A 19,791-nucleotide genomic window follows, 5' to 3' on the forward strand; every position below is an offset into this window, starting at 1 on the left:
TTTTCACAGAAAAAGAGTCCCCTCACCAAGTCCTACCCTCTCATCAAACAAACTCCTGACGCCAGATGTGCCCCCGGCCCCTCACCTTCAGTAACAGCTGGTATTTCATAATTCTCTGCACTGGTTTGATTAACAAATCTGTCAGCTGCAACCTGTGGCCCAGGCGCTGCTTTAAGTCCTGTGGTTTTAAAGGAGAAAAAAAGATCTGAGTGTTTTTTCAAAGGGCAATTTGTTCTTGTAATTGTCAGAAATGCTAACTACAAAACTGTCAGTAAAAGTAACGAGAAAAGAGCCCACTGCACAAAAACCAACTAGTGCTACATTAGTTCTCAGAATGACCAATTTTACACTTTACCTTTCTGAGCTGTTTTGTAAAAATAGTCTTTTAAACTTGTTTAAGGACCTTCTTTCAAATTGCTTTTTTATTCGTGCAAAGACATAACTCCTTTTTAGGTTAAAAGCTTAGATCATGAATTATTCTGAATTTGTCATAAGCCTTATGTTTAAAACTGATTAAGAAAACCCCTTATTTTAACAATGACTACAGTTTCTGAATGGAAAGGGATTCGATCAGAGATTAAATTCACACTCATTTCTCTGATTTATAGGAAAGAAACAGAGGTTCAGAACTCTCATAACTGAGGCTAATTTCCTGAGGATTGCTTATCTCCTGGGAAATAAATGATGCTTTAATTTTTAGAAATGAACTGTAACAAAAGACTCAGAAATACTTTGTTCTTCTCTTGGGCCTTACCTCAAAAAACGTATCAATGTATTCCGAGACAATGTGCTCAGACTTTGGTTTATTCTGACAATAAACTATGTACATGTGCAACCTTCTCTCCTGGGAACAAAAAAGGCGAACAGAGGGGTTAAAACAACATTAGTTCAATTAGAATGTAAGAGCACATGGACGTTTCAGCACGTTCATGAAGGAAATTTTCTTAAAACAAAGCTGTATGGTTTAGGCTCTTGAGAGCACATTCCAGATTCATGATGTAGGTCAGCATTCTGCTTTGTGGCTCCAAAAACAGTCCTTCATTATTGCTCCTTCAGATATATCCAACCTCTCACTTCACCAGCAAGCATTAGAGGTAGCGAAATGATACAGTTCTTAAAATTAAATGAAGAATCACTCCCACCCCTCCAAGTGGTGCAACGGTCCTAGGAAGCCTGGCTGTTTCTAGCAGGGAAGAAAAAGCTCTTTAATCTCAAACACTGAAGGCAGGGAAAAGTAGACAGTCAGCCATTCCTTGATCCACTGATCCTCAAAGTGTGGTGTGCACACCCCTGGGGGGCCCCGAGGCCTATCAGGGGATCCATTAGGTCAAAACTATTTTGAAAATAATACTAAGGTGTCATTTGCCCTTTTTCATTGTGTTAACATTTGCACTGATATGCAAAACCATGTAAGTTAGGAGAAACTGCTGGTAACTTAGGAAATACTCTTCACCACCACATGCTTGTAGTAAAAAGTACCAGTTTCGGGGCTGGCCCTGTGGCTGAGTGGTTAAGTTCGCGTGCTCCGCTGCATGCAGCCCAGTGTTTCATTGGTTCGAATCCTGGGCGCGGACATGGCACTAGTCATCAAACCACACTGAGGCAGCGTCCCACATGCCACAACTAGAAGGATCCACAACGAAGAATATACAACTATGTACTGGGGGGCTTTGGGGAGAAAAAGGATAAAAATAAAATCTTAAAAAAAAAAAAAAGTACCAGTTTCAACTAAGAATGTCCTTGATGAAGCAATAACAATCCACTTTATTAAAACTCAACCATGAGGTATACATCTTTTCCACATTCTTCTGACAAAAATGGAGGTCCTTCTAATACTTCTGCTGTATAGGATTGTTGTCTCAAAGGAAAGCGCTATGAGACAGAGCTATGAGCTGAGCTGGCTGCTCGTTTTTATGGACTGCCATTTTCACGGGAAAGAATGGCGGACACAAACTCTAATTACTTACACTTGGGTATCTGGGACACATTTTCTAGAGCATGAACAAAATAAGACCGTCATTTGAAGGCAAACAACTTGCAATGTCTGTTAATAACAAAGATTTAAGCTTTCAAGCAAAAACCTAGCATTTTGGAAAACATGTATCTGCCACCATGAACTCAATGATACTTAAAGACTTTTCTGAAGAGATGGGTGGTGACATTAACAAATCCGCTTTTTTGATATTGTGTAATGAAATGTTTCAACACCTGTGAGATCTGTCTAAATTAGTGAACCAACATTTTCCAACTGAGCAATGCACAATGTCACAAGCCGGTCATGGGTGAAAGAGCCTTTAAGTGCAGGACAATTAAATGGCTTTTAGTGTCACAGCAAAGGAGACCTTCACCAGTGGGTTTTCAGATTCCACGTTGCAACTAACCTTTAAGAAATTATCACCTGTCGAGTTTTGGTGTAGTATCTAAGAACACTATCTGTAAAGATCTGAAAAGGCCATTGAAATCCTTATCCCATTCCAACTATATATCTGTGTGAGGATGGATTTTTTCAGGTATTTTAACTGAAAAACATATCACAGTAGATGAAATATAGAAGCAGATATGAAATCCATCTGTCTTCTATTAAGTCAGACATTAAAGAGACTTGTAAAAATACAAAAACTGTTGTCACTAAGTTTTAGAAAATACAATTTTTCTTAAAAGAAAAAAGCCTTAATGTGAACCCACTTATTTTCTATATATACATATACTGGTTACCACGGTAAACCCATGCACGTCTAGGTAAATGATCTTCTCCACCAAACACTTGTGTACCTGCAGACACCCGCACATACGATCCTGCTTCAGGTCTGGCTCTGGGTCCCTTCTGACCACCCTGGACTGTCTGTGAGCTAAATGGCCAGTGGGGGCCAGATGACTGGGAAAGCAGATCATTCAAATGTAGAAGAGCAAGATGGGATTTTAATTCTGACTTACTGACCCTGTGCATTTGAGTTTATTCTTAACATAAGCACTTCTGTAAACGGAGAGTTCTTTAATCTGATAAACTAATGACTAAACACGACAACAACAGAACAGAATACAAATAATGTTAGTGTACCTACATGTTTAACAAAAAGGGATCCCAGTTTTTCTGGATCTTCAAGGCACTTCTCCAACTCTCCTAAAAAAAAGCTGAAATGAGAGAATTATCAGAGCCATTTCCAATTTGGCCTTCTGATTTTAGACTGAGGTTTCTATTTTCAAAACAGTCTGTTCCAACATGAGCAGCTGGGAAGCGTAAAGTACATACTTAACAAATATAACAGACATGGCAAACATTTTGTTAGAGCAGAAAGCAAGGGACACAGAGTCAAAAAAAGCAGAATGACACCATCCCTTGACTGGCAATTAACATTTTTGTCTCATTTTTCTAATGACACAAGCAATAATATCCTGGCTGAATACTGAGAGAAAAGTAAATGTTTCAAAGCAATTTTTATCTCCAAAAACTTGGTACTTGTACTTATGAGTTTTATATTCTTTCTAGGATAATTTTAAGAGGCTCAAATTGGATAACAACATATAAAATACTAAATACGTTACCTCTGCCAGTTTTATAAAGTTTTCTCAAATACTGTCAAAATCAACTTCTAGGTTACAAATATTAGTTCCCATCAAGACTAAAACTTGGTCTGATCACAGATACCAAACAGCGGTGGACGACTGCCCTTCACTCCTTCTGGGCTGTAGTTGTCTGTAAGACATACGCTGACCTCAGTTATCACTCAAAGATGCTGATATTTATCTTGGTATTTTATTAACCTGCACACTTGCACACCAGTTCACGCTGTAGTGAACTGTCCAGCACTTGGGGTTTTAACACCCCCTTGCCCTGCACACTCCAGAGCAGACATGGTCTCTGGGTGCAGTTTCTCTGTCTGGTCACCCCAGGAGTGCTGTGCTGTTTCCCCTTCCCCATAACAGCTTAGAAACCAGCCTTGGGGTCAGCAGTCTAGATAACAGCACCAAATATCCCTTTTTAAATGGGTTCCACTGTGTACTTCGGTAAGTCTATAGTCTATAGAGCTGTGAGTTAGAGTGTTGTTTCTGGAGCTGATCAATCATTTATCTACGAGTCCGACTGAATTAGGTATCACAGGGGATAAGAAAATAAAGACCTTGTACCTGGGTTTGAGGGTTTTACATTCTGTTAGTAGAGGTAAGAATTGAAGTAATAAAGTACCACTTGATACCATGATAATCCCTCCTTATATTTGCATAGTATTTTACAGTTTCTGAGGCACATTTATGTGTGTCATCTACAAGGAGGAGAGAACATGTCTGATTGGAATGCTCAGGTCTAACGCAAAGGTGAGCATTTGACCTGGTGCTGAAGGTGATGCAAGCATGCTCCAAGCCGAGAGGCAGCAAAGTACATGAAGACAGGAAAGCAGGGGTGGGATGTGGGGTGGGAGCTGCATGCATGCCCAGCGCCCTTGCCCATGTCCCTGCGCCTGATGCGCAGTCAGAGACCACAGACACCTGCTGCCCAGGAGGAGTGACGTCAGCTTCATGGTGGAGTGAGCTTTCCTGGTAATCTCTCCCCTCCACTATACAACAGAAAAGACATTCATACTCCAACAGAGGACATCCAAATACAAATAAAAGACGTCTGAGAGATCCATGCAGCCATATGACAGCGGGCGGAGAGGCTGGAGCCCCCCTCGAGGGGGTGGAATGGGGCAGGAGAAAACTTTGCTCCCTCTCCAAAAGACTGGGATCTGGGACTGCGGGTGGCCTCCAAGAGGGAAGGAATGGGGGAAGGGACGTTAGTTTGTGGGAAACTCAAAGATCCCTGAGGGCCCTTGCAGGCTAGGGGAAAGCCCCTAGGGAGGTGAAAGCTAATGCGGGGGTAACCTCATCAAGCCAACACCCCACAAGAGAAGATAGCGAGGGGAGAGTGAGAACACCCTGAGAGTATGCAGAACAAAGTGACTCTCCACCCCACCAGCCCAGCGCCAGCTCCAGTGCCTAGGATCACAGCAGAATGCACAGGGCTCAGAATACGCAACTCCTGACACCCACAAATGTCGACAGGCAGTAACTGTGACCAAATAATACCATGATGTGCAAAAACAGAGCCACGCCCTCTAGCAGTATGAAAAATTGTATTAAATCTCCAGATCAGAGAGAAAATGACAAGTACCCAGAAATCAGTCCTGAGGACACAGAAATACGTAATCTAAATGACAGAGAATTCAAAATAGCTATCGTCAAAAAACTCAACGACTCAACAGAGAACATAGAGAAATAATTCAACAAGTTCAGGAGCTCCTCCACAAAAGAGATTGAAACTATAAAGAAGAATCAATCACAAATATTGGAGATGAAAGACACAATGGAAAAGATAAAACAAAACATAGATTCCCTGAACCCTTGACTGGATATCATAGAGGAGCGAGTCAGCATAACTGAGGAGATACATGTTGAAATGCTCCTGACAGAGGAGAGAGAACTAAGACTAAAAGGAAAGGAAGAAACTGAGAAATAGCTGAGTCAATTAGGAAATGCAATGTAAGAATTACAGGTATTCCAGAGGGAGAAGAGAAGAAGAATGGAGCAGAAAGCTCGTTCAAAGAAATAATAGCAGAGAACTTCCCAAAGCTAGGGAAGAAGATGGAAATCCATGTGGAAGAGGCAACCAGATCTCCTAAATATGTCAATGTAAAAAGACCTACTGCAAGGCATATAGTAGTGAAATTGGCAAAACTAAACGACAAAGAAAAAATACTAAGGACAGCAAGGCAGAAGAAAAATACCTATAAAGGAACCCCTATCAGGCTTTCAGCAGACTTCTCTGCAGAAACCTTAGAGGCTAGAGAGACTGGAATGACATATTCAAATCTTTGAAGGACATAAACTTTCAGCCAAAAATACTCTATCCAGTGAAAATATCCTTCAGAAATGATGGAGAAATAAAAACTTTCCCAGATAAACAAAAGCTAAGGGAGTTCGTAAGCCTGAGACCCCTCCTACAAGAAATTCTGAAGAAGGCCCTAGTACCTGAAAAAGAGAAGGAGAAAGGGGTTACAAAGCATGGAGTAAGGAGATAAATAGGTAGACAAAATCAGAAAATTGTAGCTATACATCAGAACAGGTTAGCAAATACTCAAGTACAGCCTTAAAGATAAAGGGAAGGAAAACACCAAACACAAACATAATCTTGACATTTTAACTTACAACACAAGATGGAATTAGATGTGAGAAAACAGCTTAGGAGGGGAAGAGGAAAGGGACTGTATTGGTTTAGTCTAAGGAAATTAGAGGCCATCAGAAAAGGGACTGTCTTATCTATGAGATTCTGAACACAAACCTCAGGGTAACCACTAAACAAAAAAGCAGAACAGAGACATAAATAATAAATAGGAGAAAACAAAGAAACATAACACGAAAAACTACATAACTCAATTAGTAGATCAAAATACATAAAAGAAAGAAGAAACAAAAGAAATGCAAGAGAACTAGAAAACGTGTGATAAAATGGCAGCATTAAGTTCTCATATATCAATAATCATCCTAAACAGAAATGGATTGAATTCGCCAATAAAAAGACACAGAGTGGTGAGATGGATTAAAGAACAAGACCCGACAATACACTGACTTCAGGAAACACATCTCAGCTCCAATGACAAACACAGGCTCAGAGTGAAGGAATGGAAGATGGTACTCCAAGCCAATGGCAAACAAAAGAAAGCAGGTATTGCAATATTTATATCAGACAAAGTAGACTTCAAGATAAGACAGGTAAAGACAGACAAAGAGAGGCAGTATGTAATGATCAAAGGGACACTCCACCAAGAAGACATAACACTTATAAATACATATGCACCCAACACAGAAGCACCAAAGTACATAAAGCAACTATTAACAAACCTAAAAGAAGATATTAAGACAGGAAAGCAGGAGGCCTGTTCTGATAATGGGGAGCAGAACAGTGCTGCTGAAACAATCCACAACAGTGTCAGCAGCTGGCACTAAGTGCTGCCCAGATGATGAGGATTTTTAAAATTAGGTCTGAGGTGACCAGAAGGGACAGATGTGTGGGGACAAGTTCTGGCAGGCTGAGGCAGCTGCTGCAGCATTTGCCCCCATGTGGATCTCCTCCTGGTTAGGACAGGCATGGCAATGCACTGGGATAAAAGCTGATTTTCATGGGCAATCATGTCTATTTTTCCATTAAAACTGAGTTGGAAAAATATCTTTAAAACCGTCTAATAGTAATTGGTGTTTATTAAAGAAGTGGCTGCAAATCTAATTAGAACCATTCATCAAGGCTTACTCTATGTGCTTTCATGCATGAACTCAGGTCCCTCTTCACAAAAAGTCCATGAGACAGGTCACACTATGACCCATGTTGTGTAGATGAAGAATGGAGGTATAGAGAGGGGAAGCACATGGCCAGAGGTCAGGACTAGGCCATGAACCTGGGCTGTCAGGGTTCCAGCAACACCCACATGGGCCCCTTGGATGGACCAGCATGAAGAAGATAAGAGACTCATCCTGTGCCATGAAAAGCCACCACAGGAGTCCTCAGCCCAACAATATTTCCTCTGCAATGGCTGCCTCCATGAGGCTACACAGGCAATAAAAGGAAATATCCTGTACCATTTGCCTGACATCATGCAGTTTAGCAAAGTGATGATGCTGGGCATGCCACCATGCATGATGTATTTTACGTACTCTCTGTGCCAGTCATAAATCTGATGGATGTTGCCAAACACAATCTTGTCTTTTCCTTTCATGTCATCAGGAACACCATCTTCCTTCATCAGTGCCATGTAGCCCTATAATGAAATATTTAAAAATAAGTTTATTTCATTGAACATGTTTGAATCAAGTAATCACCTGTTGATTAATAGCCATAAAGAACAAAATACACATATGCACTCTCTTGTAACCAATTCTTTATTTAAAACCAAACGTACACCCCATATGAAAAAGGTTCTTACCTGGTACTTGAAAGATAATATTACATTCATATTTCCTCTGTACTCAGATTGATCTCATATAAACAGATTTTGTTTTCTTTTTGGATTATTTACATAACTAGTTAAATAAGGATTTAACAACATACTTTTCATAAATTGATTTTTTAACAAGAGTTGATTACATATGTTGCTGAAATGTGGTTTAAAACTTCTATTTAACTCAGATGGGCTTCAGCCTGTACAAGAACCTCTTAAGTATTCAGTTACTTATTTTACTGTTAACAATGACTGCAAACTAATCAAACATGTTAAATCTCTTATGTCACACAATTAACTGTGACAGCCGTTACTTTTTTTTTTATTTATTTTTTTATTAATGGTATGATAGATTACAACCTTGTGAGATTTCAGTTGTACATTATTGTTAGTCATGTTGTGGGTACACCTCTTCCCCCTTTGTGCCCTCCCCCCACCCCCCCTTTTCCCTGGTAACCACCGATCAGATCTCCTTGTCAATATGTTAACTTCCACCTATGAGTGGAGTCATATAGAGTTCGTCTTTCTCTGACTGATGACAGCCGTTACTTTTAATGGAAGGTACATCCCAAAAGTATTGTTCTGTATATACCTGCAGAGCTGAAAGAATAAGTGACAAAATTTTACACTATAAAAATAGCTTTTCGATGAATTGAGTTTATTAATGTGATTATGCCCTGAACTTAATGGCAGGGATAAGCTTGGAGACAGTCCTCGATTCAGTATGAAAGGCAGTGGTTTTGCTCTGTCTACCTAGGGTATAGCAACTTCTGGGCAATGAAAATGATGACACATTCGTTCTGTGAAGACCATAAGCAAATGGTCTGGTGTAGCCACAGACCAAGCTCTGAATCCAGGTGGATTCAGGATGGAACTGAACCCACTGCTGGCCTCACTGACTCTGTCAACCAATGATATTCCCGTCTCTGCAGTGACACCCACTCTCGTAAAATGATTAAAGGCAAGGTTACCACATAATAAATAAAATGGCTGGATATAATAACTATAAAACTTAACTATAAAAATAATTATGTCAAGACGCACTATGCAAAAAAGAAGCCTTTAAAAGTGTACATGGATTGTGAAGATAGTTGGCTACATTTTATTTTTCAGAAATACTTGGTTGGTTTTTTTTTTTGGTCAAAAATATTTTAAAGCTTTTGAGAAGGTATCAGTGTTAAACTGTCTAACACAACACCCCTTTGACACCTCTTGGGGCCAAAACAGGTTATTAAATCTCTGAAAACATATACCTCAACCACACAGCCGAGGTCCCGCACATAGTCACGTTCTGTCTCCACTAATTCTTGCAAAACGTAGCTGGAAAGAGAGCGAGAAAACACAGTGATTACAATCCAAACTCTTTCTGTTTTCTAAATGAATTCGTTCACACTTTTGCTTTTGTCAGGCCAGACCCCCACTGGGACGATACTGTAACATATCAAATTTGCACAAATGGGTCTCCATCCTTGTGTGTCCCAAGTCACTTACAGGTTCATGGGGGTGACCCATGAGGGCTGCAGAGGTCACAAGACACTTCACATCAGGGGAATTCACACCACTGCACTCTGATCACACATACAACCACCAAGAGAAGCTGAGATGTAACTTTGTTATAAAGGCAGGACGGTAAAGGAAGCAGGTTTCTTGTCTGCTTTTTAATGATTTAGTCATTTTAAGCTTCAATGGACATACAAGAAAAAAACTTAACTCAGATGTTTAAAGCCTTGGACCTGATCACACCAGTCAGAAGTGTTTCTTTTGTAAGGTTCAGTAACTGCTGAAGGCCACTCAGACACCCGAAGACAATTACTTGACCGGTATATAGCGAACCTGAAAAGGTTCGTTCATTCATTCATCCATTCATTCTTTCAACCAACACCCACTCAGCACCTCCTATGTGCCCAACATCGCTCTAGGTATTGGGACACAGCGCTCAGTAAACCAGCTCTCTGCCCTCACGCAGTGTGTAAGTCTTTCCTCTTCTCCAAAGGCGAGTTTAAACCTTTCGTACTATCGCTTCTCAGCCTTTTGTCTAAGATCAAGTGTATACATTTCGTACTATTTTTGGGGACTCTTTTTTTCACCATAAGCTGCTTTACTGGAACTGAGAAACACGATCACTAAGGTACGCTTGAAAAATATTCAAGTTTTCGGGACTATATCTAATTTTATGTTGCCTTCTTTTTCCTTCACAACTATGCGTACAATAGAAAGTATAGGAGTTCCTCACCAGAAGTGACAGAGATATTCTTATATCATTCTTATTTATAAATAAAGTATATATAATACACAAATAAAACAATAAAAACTGCAGCTCTGGCTTACTGGGTCCTTATGAGGTTGTGAGTGCTTTTTAAGCATGTACAATCACTGAACGAGAGGCCCCGATCACCTCACTTCACTGATTCAGAGATGAATTCCAGCCACGTTTCTGAAGACAACCAAGAGGAAACCCGCCAAATAACGACCACGAAAACAATCCTGTCTTACTGCCGTCTCTTTAAAGAGCTGGATTTCCTTTCTTCCATCTCATCAATGGGCGAGGAGGAGGAGAGGAGGGAGTTGTCTGAAGGGTTGAAGGAAGGGCTGCTGCTGTCTCCCTGGTCAACAAGGAGAGAGCTGGGACGATCCTCCAGGGCCTGAAAGAAAATCAGATCGCCAATCACGTTTCCTGCCCGTGGTCCACGAGGTTGAAATTAGGATAAGAAGATCTCAAACACCAGAAAATACAGAAGACCTGATTACAAAATTAAAAAATCTATGTTTGTGAAATTACACAGTATTTAACAAAACAACCCCAACATTAATGGAAAAAACTGAGCAAAAAACTGGATGAGAGGAAAGTTAGAATGAAAAGGACAGGGAATTCATATATGTTAACATATTCTGTTTCTGGTTAACAAATGATTAGAAAATACACAACTAGTTTACATCAGAGCACTGCACCTGTGTCAAATCTAGCAATTTTCTTTTCAGTTATATTCCTGCCAAATGAAAGCATGACTATTTCAGAAGTGTGTGGAATCACCTCCATCAGGCCAGCTTATCCCAACCACGTCAACCATATTCCTTGTTGGTGGGCCATGTAGCAATGTCAGCAATCTATATTTTAGTTTAAATAAAATTGGTTTGTTTCTCGATTATCCATGAAGCCTCGACTCATACTTCAATGCACACAGATCACCCCGCTAAAACCACTCTCTATCGCTGTGACATTTGCACTCACAACGCCCCGTCTCTTCTGCAGGAAGCAGTGCTCATGCTGGCCTCAATTACTTATCCACAACTTTCTCTCCCCCACTGGAGAGCTCCTGCAGGTGACTGTTTCCACTGTTGGATCCCCTGTCGAACCTCGAACAAAGCTTTGCAGGTGGTCAATAAATCTGTGAGTTGAATATTGATGACAATTGGTTACTTTCTAATTGGTACATATTAATTTTCTTTCTTAACCTGAACTCACAAAGCTCCTAGGGATATAGGTTATAGTTCTCTAAAAATTTCCAAAGCACCCTAGCTGGACATATAGAGACACTAAGAGATAATCAGTGATTGAACTGGGAAAATGTGATTCACTTATCTTCAAATAAAAAGCCCAATACAAACTGCAAGACGACTTAATATTTCCTATCAAATTAACATCTCTAACACTCGTCTTATTTTCTCCCCTGAAGAGTAGCAGGCTGATGCTGACCTGGTCACCAAGCATAGCTTTAAGGACACAAAGTCTGTCCAGGCTTCTTGCTCCCCAAACCCACGGAGCCGTGGCAGTTCAGCAACTGCTGCTCTTATTTATGAAAAACAACCAAGGAGCAGGGTTTGCTGAGAAGATAGCACTTTTATTTTTAAATAACTAGCTATTGACCTTTCCTGGAAACAAGCATTTTGTGGGGCGGGGCGCAGGCTTGACTCATGCTTGGAGGTCCTGGAGGTCTCTGACCCGAGACTGGAGCTGGAAGAACGAGGGGGAGGAAGCTCTGCACTGTCTCCTGTCCCGATTTGCAAGGAAACAGCTGAAGCTCGTTAGGTCTAATTTCGTTCACTTGAACAGTGAGAAAAAAGACAGACTCCAGACGTCCCCTCACACAGAGGAGCGAGCTGGGGATAGAGTCGTGGACTTCCCCGGTGTCCCTGAGGCCCGTCTTCTACAGCGGGTGGAATGGTTGCCTGTCCTTCACTGTGGCTTGGGAGACCTAGGTGCACAGCCAGAGGGTACAGACACCCTGACAGGACGCAGTCACGGTTGCGCGTCCTCGTCACATTCATGCCGTCCACTCCCTCAGTGCTGCCCAGTGGCCTCTGACACAAACGGTGGGCAAGCGAAAAGGCTATGGCCAGCACAGAGCGGCCTTGGAGCGGGAATTACTGGGACTGCACAGATTCGGAGGAATTCTTGCAAAATCCTCTGGGTTTGGTGGTTTTTTTGTGGGTAGGTTCTTGTCAACTTTCATCCAAGAAGACAGGTCTGCAGATATTTAATCTCTTCTGAGGTTAGCTTTGGTAAATTATATTTTCTTAAGAAGCTGCCCATTTCATCCAGGTTTTCAAATTTACTTTCTGAGAGTTGAACAAAGTAATGTATTATGCTTCAATTTCCTAAGTTTCTCTCTCCCTTACAATTTCCTATTTTGTGAATTTGTGCTTTTATTTTCTTCAGAAGGTTACCTGATGCCCATATTTTTTGAAAGAACAGATTTTTGGTTTTGTTTGTTACTCTACTATTTTTCTGTTTTCCAACTCATTAATTTCTGCTTCTCTCTCTACAAATGAATTCCTTCTGCTTTTCTTTGGTTTATTTTGCTATTGTTCTAATATACTGAATTAGATGTTTACTTTGTTTGTTTTCATTCTTTCTTGTATCTTCTCTTTTATTCGATCAATGAAGAGAAGAAAACCTCAAAGTCAAGTTCAGATGGTCCCTGCGGCTGTCAGCTGTCTGCCAACGCTCAGGAAAGACGCACGTCCTTAGACCAGCAATGTGCAGGGCGGAGAGAGAAGCAAATCCCAGGGCACAGTTTTCAGTATGGTTTTAATTTTCCAGACTGGATCCTCAGGTTTTAGGGTCAGGAGGGTCAGTCCTTGAACACATACTGCATAACAGTTGAACACCCCCCCTTCTTCCCCAGTCCCATCAATTAATACAGAGCTTCTGATGGGTAAACAATCCAGTGTTCAAATCCTGTTATGAAGGTGCTACAGCCTAAGAGATCACCCACAAGAAAACGAACGTGGATGACCAAGCATCTGCGGCACGTAGTGAGACACGCAGGAGTGACTCAGTTACGGGAAGCAGGATAGAGTGACAGATATTAAAATGATTCACTAGAGTTTTTACTGGAAAAAAAGTAGTTCTGTTTGACACTACAGGGTTAGTGAAAGGAAACCAATAGGGTTATGTTTCCCCTGAACCAGAAAGAGAGAGAATCTAGATTACACTCCATGGAGAATGAAGAAGGGACGAGTCTATCATAAACAGCATAAATATGGTTCTCCAACGAGGAATTAGTGAATGCCACACGCTGGAAGCCTGTTAGGAGCTTCACAAACAGCACTCCATTTGTGACCCCAGGTTCCAGGTGAGGGACACAGGCTGGGAGAGGCTGAAGCATTAAGTAGGAGAGTTTGAGCCCAAGTCTATCTAATCCCAAAATCTATGCCCTTTCCACTTTGCCAATACCTTTATACCTGTTAAATGAAGAAGCAACATAAGTGGAAAGAACTTATTTTTGTTTGTTTGTTTTTGTGAGAAAGACTGGCCCTGAGCTAACATCTGTTGCCAATCTTCCTCTTTTTGCTTGAGGAAGATTGTTGTTGAGCTAACATCTGTGCCCATCTTCCTCTATTTTATGTGGGATGCTGCCACAGCGTGGCTTGATGAGTGGTGTGTAGGTCCACGCCCGGGATCTGAACCTGCAAACCCCAGGCCACCCAAGCGGAGCGTGTGAACTTAATGGTTACCCCACCAGGCCAGCCCCTAGAACTTAGTTTTAACTGATGAAGTTTAATTCCTCAGAATTGAAAAGGGAGAGTAAACCAGTATAAGCTGAAAGAGGCCAGGCCATAGAACTCCTCTCTATTTGGAAGTCCATCTGAACTAATTAGAAATGAATCTCAAACCACTTAAAATGTAATGCAATTTAAATATGTGCAGAATAATTACTAGCATGGCTGACAAAGGGTTGCCTTGTAGCATTCCTTGGAAAAACTCTTTCAATTAGACAAGAATGATTTTAATGGTCATATAACTGATGTGTACAAATGACTGTTTTTAAAATGTTTGAGGATGCCTGGAAACTGACTAGTTACAATTTAAGTGTCCTCTGTTTAGACCATTAATCAACTTGTCTCTCAAAGAGAGAGCCAGGATGTGGTTAGCTCAGCTCATACTGACATGATCCCAAAGTCTTGACCAGTAAAGGCAAGGTCTTGAGTTATCCACCAAGTCCCGTCCGCCTCTCTGCCTGACTTCCTGCTGAACCTTGAAGCCCATCACGTTCTTTTCAGAACACAGCACAACTGCCCGGGGTCAGGGGCTGGGGTGGGGTGGGGAATTCCAGCTTGGCAGGCGATACATGCCAGTCTGAATTTTTCGTGATATAATCCCTTTTGACCCGGTCAAGCAGTTTCATTAGAAGATGTTAAAGGGTGGAAGAAGAAATGGGAATGCTATGCATGGCACCTAGTTAATACTTGACTCAAGGAAGATAAATTCCTAACTTTAAAGTACAATCATGTGTCGCCTAACGACGGGGAGACGTTCTAAGAAATGCACCGTTAGGCGATTTCGTTGTTACTTGAACATCATAGGGTGCACTTACACAAACCTAGATGGTGTAGCTTACTACACACCTAGGTTACATGGTACTAATCTTATGGGACCACTGTCATATATTCGGTCCATCGTTGACCAAAACATTGTTATGTAGCACATGACTCTATACCCTTTTTTTTTTTTTGAGGAAGATTAACCCTGAGCTAACTACTGCCAATCCTCCTCTTTTCGCTGAGGAAGACTGGCCCTGAACTAACATTCATGCCCATCTTCCTCTACTTTATATGCAGGACGCCTACCACAGCATGGCTTCTCCCAAGCAGTGCCATGTCCACTCCCAGGAACCGAACCAGTGAACCCTGGGCCACCAAGAAGCGGAACATGTGAACCTAACCACTGCGCCACTGGGCCTGCCCTGACTGTATACCCTTTGACCTAGCAATTCCAGTCCTGGAAATTTACCCAATGGACATAATCACACACATGTGATGAACACGGATGTTTCTAATAGTGAAAAACTGAAAACAACTTTATAGACATATTATTATGGAATTTATTTAAATAAACTGTAGTATAATCATGTCTGCCTCTTACTAGCTAGTCAAGTTTTTAAACATTCTGTGTGCCTCCGTTTCCTCATCTGTAAAATGGGATACAAGAGTGAGTGCCTACCTTATAGGGCTGTTGTGGGGAATATAAATTTATACATGCTTAGGACTCAGAGTACCACCTAGTTTAGAGTAAGCCCTTAGTGGTATTATCATCACTGCATCTATATAATGGGATATTATATAGCCATTAAAAGAACTCAGATGAATCTGTATGTACTGATGTACATATCCTCAAGATATTTAAATCTTAGAATCTTAAAAATTGGATGAATCCATTTTGAAAGAAAAAGCATGCATATGTTCCCTTCTCCTCCCCCATATATGTTTGCGCCTGCAAAGAGATCTCTGGAGAGAAACTTGTCAAACTATTCACAGCAGTTGCCTCTGGAGAACAGATTATGGGAGAGGCTGAGGGCTTTTACTTTGGAAGGGGTGATTTTTACAGGATGTTAAAGAACTTCACAGAGGTAGTAGGGACATGCTAGTCTGAAAATTGTTACCATTAGCGGTTTTTCCATTTCATAGTTAGGAAAAATAAAGAAACATAGAAATTACTTGATTTGAATCAGTTAGAAGCAATGCATAACTGTCTAAGCTCAAGGAATCAACATTTGATTTGGGTCTTTTATTAATCAAACCCATGTTGATCAACTGGCAATACAGAGGTCACTAAGAGAATAAAGCCCTTACATAACAGTGCCAACCCTTCTCCCTTATACACTGTCAGTCTAAATGAAAGACCTCAGACAAAGCAAAAGAACACCATCAGCCTATCTGTGAGTACAACCGACACTGGGTACACTCAGACAAGACTGAAACCCACCATGTTTGCCATGATGGTGCCAGCATCACAGACAGCGTGGATGCAGGAAAGGACCAACCTTGGCTCTTGGCAGGCATCTCTAAGCCCTTGGAAGGTCCTCCCTGATAAGAATGTCTGTCTACCTGGGGCCCTTGGGCCAAGAGAGATAGTCTATGCTAACAATGTGACTTCTGGTGGGAGCTTTGGGCCACGTGCTATCTTGATCTCTGGAGGGGCAGGGGACAAACGTGACCATGTGAGCAGCCAATCCTGGGCATGTGACTGAGCTCAAATAAAAACTCTGAACATCAAGGTTTGGGTGGGTGTCTTTGGTTGGCAACACGCTGTACATACAGTCAGCACTGCCCACACGACTGCAAGGGAAGAGGACAACTGGCAGCTTGAACCTGGAACCCTCCTGGACCCTGCCCCATCATGGACCTCTTCCCTGGCTGATTTTAATCAATGTCCTTTCACAGCAGGAAACCACATGTGTGACTTTTCTTAGTTCCGTGAGAACTTCAAACAAATTACTGAACCTGAGGATGGTCCCGGGGACCTCCAAACTTGCAGTCGGTGAGAAGTGAGGGTGGCCTTTGGGACCCGTGAAGTGCAGTAGTCCACAGGCACCTTCTGTGGACCAGAGCAGCACACAGACAAGGGTGTATCCACCTGCAAGCAGCACCTCAGGGCCGCTCCAGACCTCAGATGCTCTGGGAAGCCTTACCATCTTGCTCTTCACGAGTTCCTCAATGGCACTGACGAGCTCGGCTGCGCTCGGTGTCTCAGAGCTGGTGGGGCGGACGATTAATCGAGAAGAAGCCTGGGGAAGAGGTTCAGAAAAAGAAAGGGGAGGGGGAGGCCTCGTGTTAGTCACTGGACAGATGGTACATTCTCCTGCAAGCTCAGTCTCTTTTTAAAAGTAACTCCAGACAAAAAGACCACAAGTTTGTCTTTGTTTGCATTTATTTAAAGTCATCCTTTTAAATTTACAATATTCTGACATGAAATATTAAATAAAACCTGTCTGGGATACATGTGGAAAGCAGACAAAGTCTGTTTTTAATCTGTAGTAATGTAACATCATAATGTTTTTCAAAGAGGTGACTGGGCACGGGGAACTTCTAACTGTAACTTTCACAACTGCAGGCTAGGCTACTGGCTAAGGAGAAAAAATACAGAATCTGATCAATGGAAGAATGAAAGGCCTAAGGTCTAACGAGTGAATCCTTAAATAATCAGGAAACAAAGCGGGTTACTAAAAATGGCATTACTGTGGTGATGGGGTTAAAAGAAAGAAACGAGAAAGAAAAGGAAAGGACCCAGGGCGCACTGACCAGACACGGAGGAGGGGGGACGAGCTCACCATTTCCTGTGCCATCCATTTCCCCAATGCTTAGTGCAGAGTACAGAAGATCTGCGGCCTCACAAGCTATCAGATGCCATTTACGGCTAGAATCAGGTGTACAGGGGTGGACAGGTAAGGAATCTGGGGGAGGGACTCCGAGTTCAAGTCTCAGTAATTAGCAAACACGGTGTGTTTGCAGATTACTTGCACCATTAATTAACTGGAAACTAGAAGGGGGCGTAATATGAACCTTGCTTCATATTAAGGACAGCAGAGATGCATGCGACACACGGCGAGCTGTCCTAATGATGCGTTTCTCACAGTAGACAGATACGAATTTATACATTTACAACAAGGCTTTTACAAATGTGGAGCCAGATATGTACTTTGCAAAACAAATGCTGGCTTGGTCTAATGAAATCTGGAATATGAGGTGAAGAAAACAAGGAAAAAAATTCAAATGGAGAGGTAAGGAAACTGAGCCAAAACAGACACAGAACACAAATCAACATAATGCTGCAGTGACGGTTTACAAAAAGAGAAAACAGAACAGAACAAAACATTAGTCACAAGATAAGAAACTCTCTGGGAACATCACTATAGATTTTTGTAAATGAAGAATCGCTATTGAGAATACCCAATGAGGGAACACAATAACCAATAAATGATTTTAGCAAACAGAAAAATCTAGCGCAATCCACTCTTTAAATGGAGAAAAATACTCTCTTATTCAGTGAATAAGTCAACCAGGCCCGGTACCGCACTTTTGGGTAACTGTCCAGCTTTAAGAAATGTCAGTTTTCTGCTTTTGAGAAAGGTTTAGCTTAGATGCTACAAAACAGCTTAGGAATCGTCAGAGACGACACAGCCCCAGTTCCTGGTGAGTCCACTCAGTGCAGTGGGGGGTGAGGTCTTCCCTACCTCAGCCGCCTGCATCCCCAGCACAGGGTCTGCACCTCAGACACCCCCACCCTCCAGACTCAAACCCAAGCTACGTCCTTCAGCTGAGACCTCAGCACCCTTACTGTGCACCGAATGCCACAAAGGGAGGAGGAAGCAGAGTTCTACAGAGAAGGGGCAGTGGAAATATCTGCCTGAGGTTATGACTAATGCGTGATTTGCCTCGGCCTCACAGCTGTCAATCACCAGGCCCAGGCAGACCCAGGTCATAAAACACAGGCAATCTAGCAAGTGACTGACCGTGTTAGCCCTTCAGAGGGGGTCAGGGAAGGAAAAAGGGGAAGAATGGGAAAACCAAGGAAAACATCTGTTTTATACAGAAAAGTTACTGCCAAAAAGAAAAAAAATTGCCAGTAATGACTTCATAGCATGGTTTTCAACACCTGCCAGTCTGGAGGAGCAGAAAAGGCCTGAAGGCAAGAGGATGTGCAAGCCACAGTTCTCAGGTTTCCTTTCTGATATTTTATGGTGCTACAGCTGGGATGCACATAATAATTTTAGATTATATCAAAACTCAAAAAGGGAAAAAAAAACAAAAGAAGATTTATTACTCAGCTTGAAGCCTCCACATACATCCAAAGAGGAGATTCACGGCTTTGAACTGATTGCTATACTTTGACAACTATCTCCATGCTCCAGCTGGAGGCTGGTGTCGGCCATGCTGGAAAAGGCACTGGACAGCCAGACAATCTCATCTGAAAATGACACCCGTGTGCAAAAGCACCAACAGAGAGAACGGGCCGGCCGACTGCTCCTCCAGGCGCAATCCTGCAGCCTGCGTGTGGATCCTCTGTTCTCTCAGGGACCCTCGCCAGTACAGGAAGAAAAACTACAACTGCTTTAAGAGTAGTAATTACTAAAGCATCATTAAAAAGGCATTGAACGTATTTATACAGAGCACACGTGTACTGCTTATTTATACAAGCACACTGTACTGCTTAGTCTACATGGACTTTGTTATCTATACTTTTGGGGTGAAAACAGGCAGAATCTGCCTGGAGAAGCAGTATGCTTTCTGGGCACCTTTTTCCAGCCCTGGAGTCACCTGTCTCCTGGAAGGAGGCTGGTGGACAGCAGCTACTGTACAGCCCCTCCCTTGCACAGGTGGCGTGGGCCCCCCTTACCTTGTCCTCCTGCGAGTCCGGCTGGAGCAGGCTGTGCTGCTGGATGGCCATGGGCGGGGGGAGAGGCACGGCGTCGGCTCCCTCCTCCCCTTCCTCCTCTCCACAGCTCTGCATGCCCGACGAGGAGGACTTAGAGAGCGTGCCGCTGCTCAGGCCCTCGTTCCGGCCTCTCTGAAATCAAACCAACATTCCCTCATTATATTCTAGGCC

The 19,791-nt window shown here is 42.2% G+C and overlaps 1 protein-coding gene across 5 annotated transcripts in view; it reads right to left on the reverse strand.

Annotated features, from left to right (window-relative positions):
* Nucleotides 1–19,791, reverse strand: part of TRIO (trio Rho guanine nucleotide exchange factor) — a 355,799-nt gene that overhangs the window by 24,625 nt on the left and 311,383 nt on the right. For all 5 annotated transcript variants that reach the window (XM_046672288.1, XM_046672289.1, XM_046672290.1 and 2 more), the window contains 8 exons: nt 19,582–19,752; nt 16,877–16,972; nt 10,458–10,606; nt 9,218–9,284; nt 7,681–7,784; nt 3,063–3,132; nt 755–844; nt 86–178 (listed from right to left, as the gene is read on the reverse strand). In XM_046672288.1, coding sequence (XP_046528244.1) covers nt 86–178; nt 755–844; nt 3,063–3,132; nt 7,681–7,784; nt 9,218–9,284; nt 10,458–10,606; nt 16,877–16,972; nt 19,582–19,752 — 840 coding nt within the window. The remainder of the gene's footprint in view (nt 1–85; nt 179–754; nt 845–3,062; nt 3,133–7,680; nt 7,785–9,217; nt 9,285–10,457; nt 10,607–16,876; nt 16,973–19,581; nt 19,753–19,791) is intronic.

Source organism: Equus quagga, chromosome 9 (assembly GCF_021613505.1).
Source record: "Equus quagga isolate Etosha38 chromosome 9, UCLA_HA_Equagga_1.0, whole genome shotgun sequence".
NCBI lineage: Eukaryota > Metazoa > Chordata > Mammalia > Perissodactyla > Equidae > Equus > Equus quagga.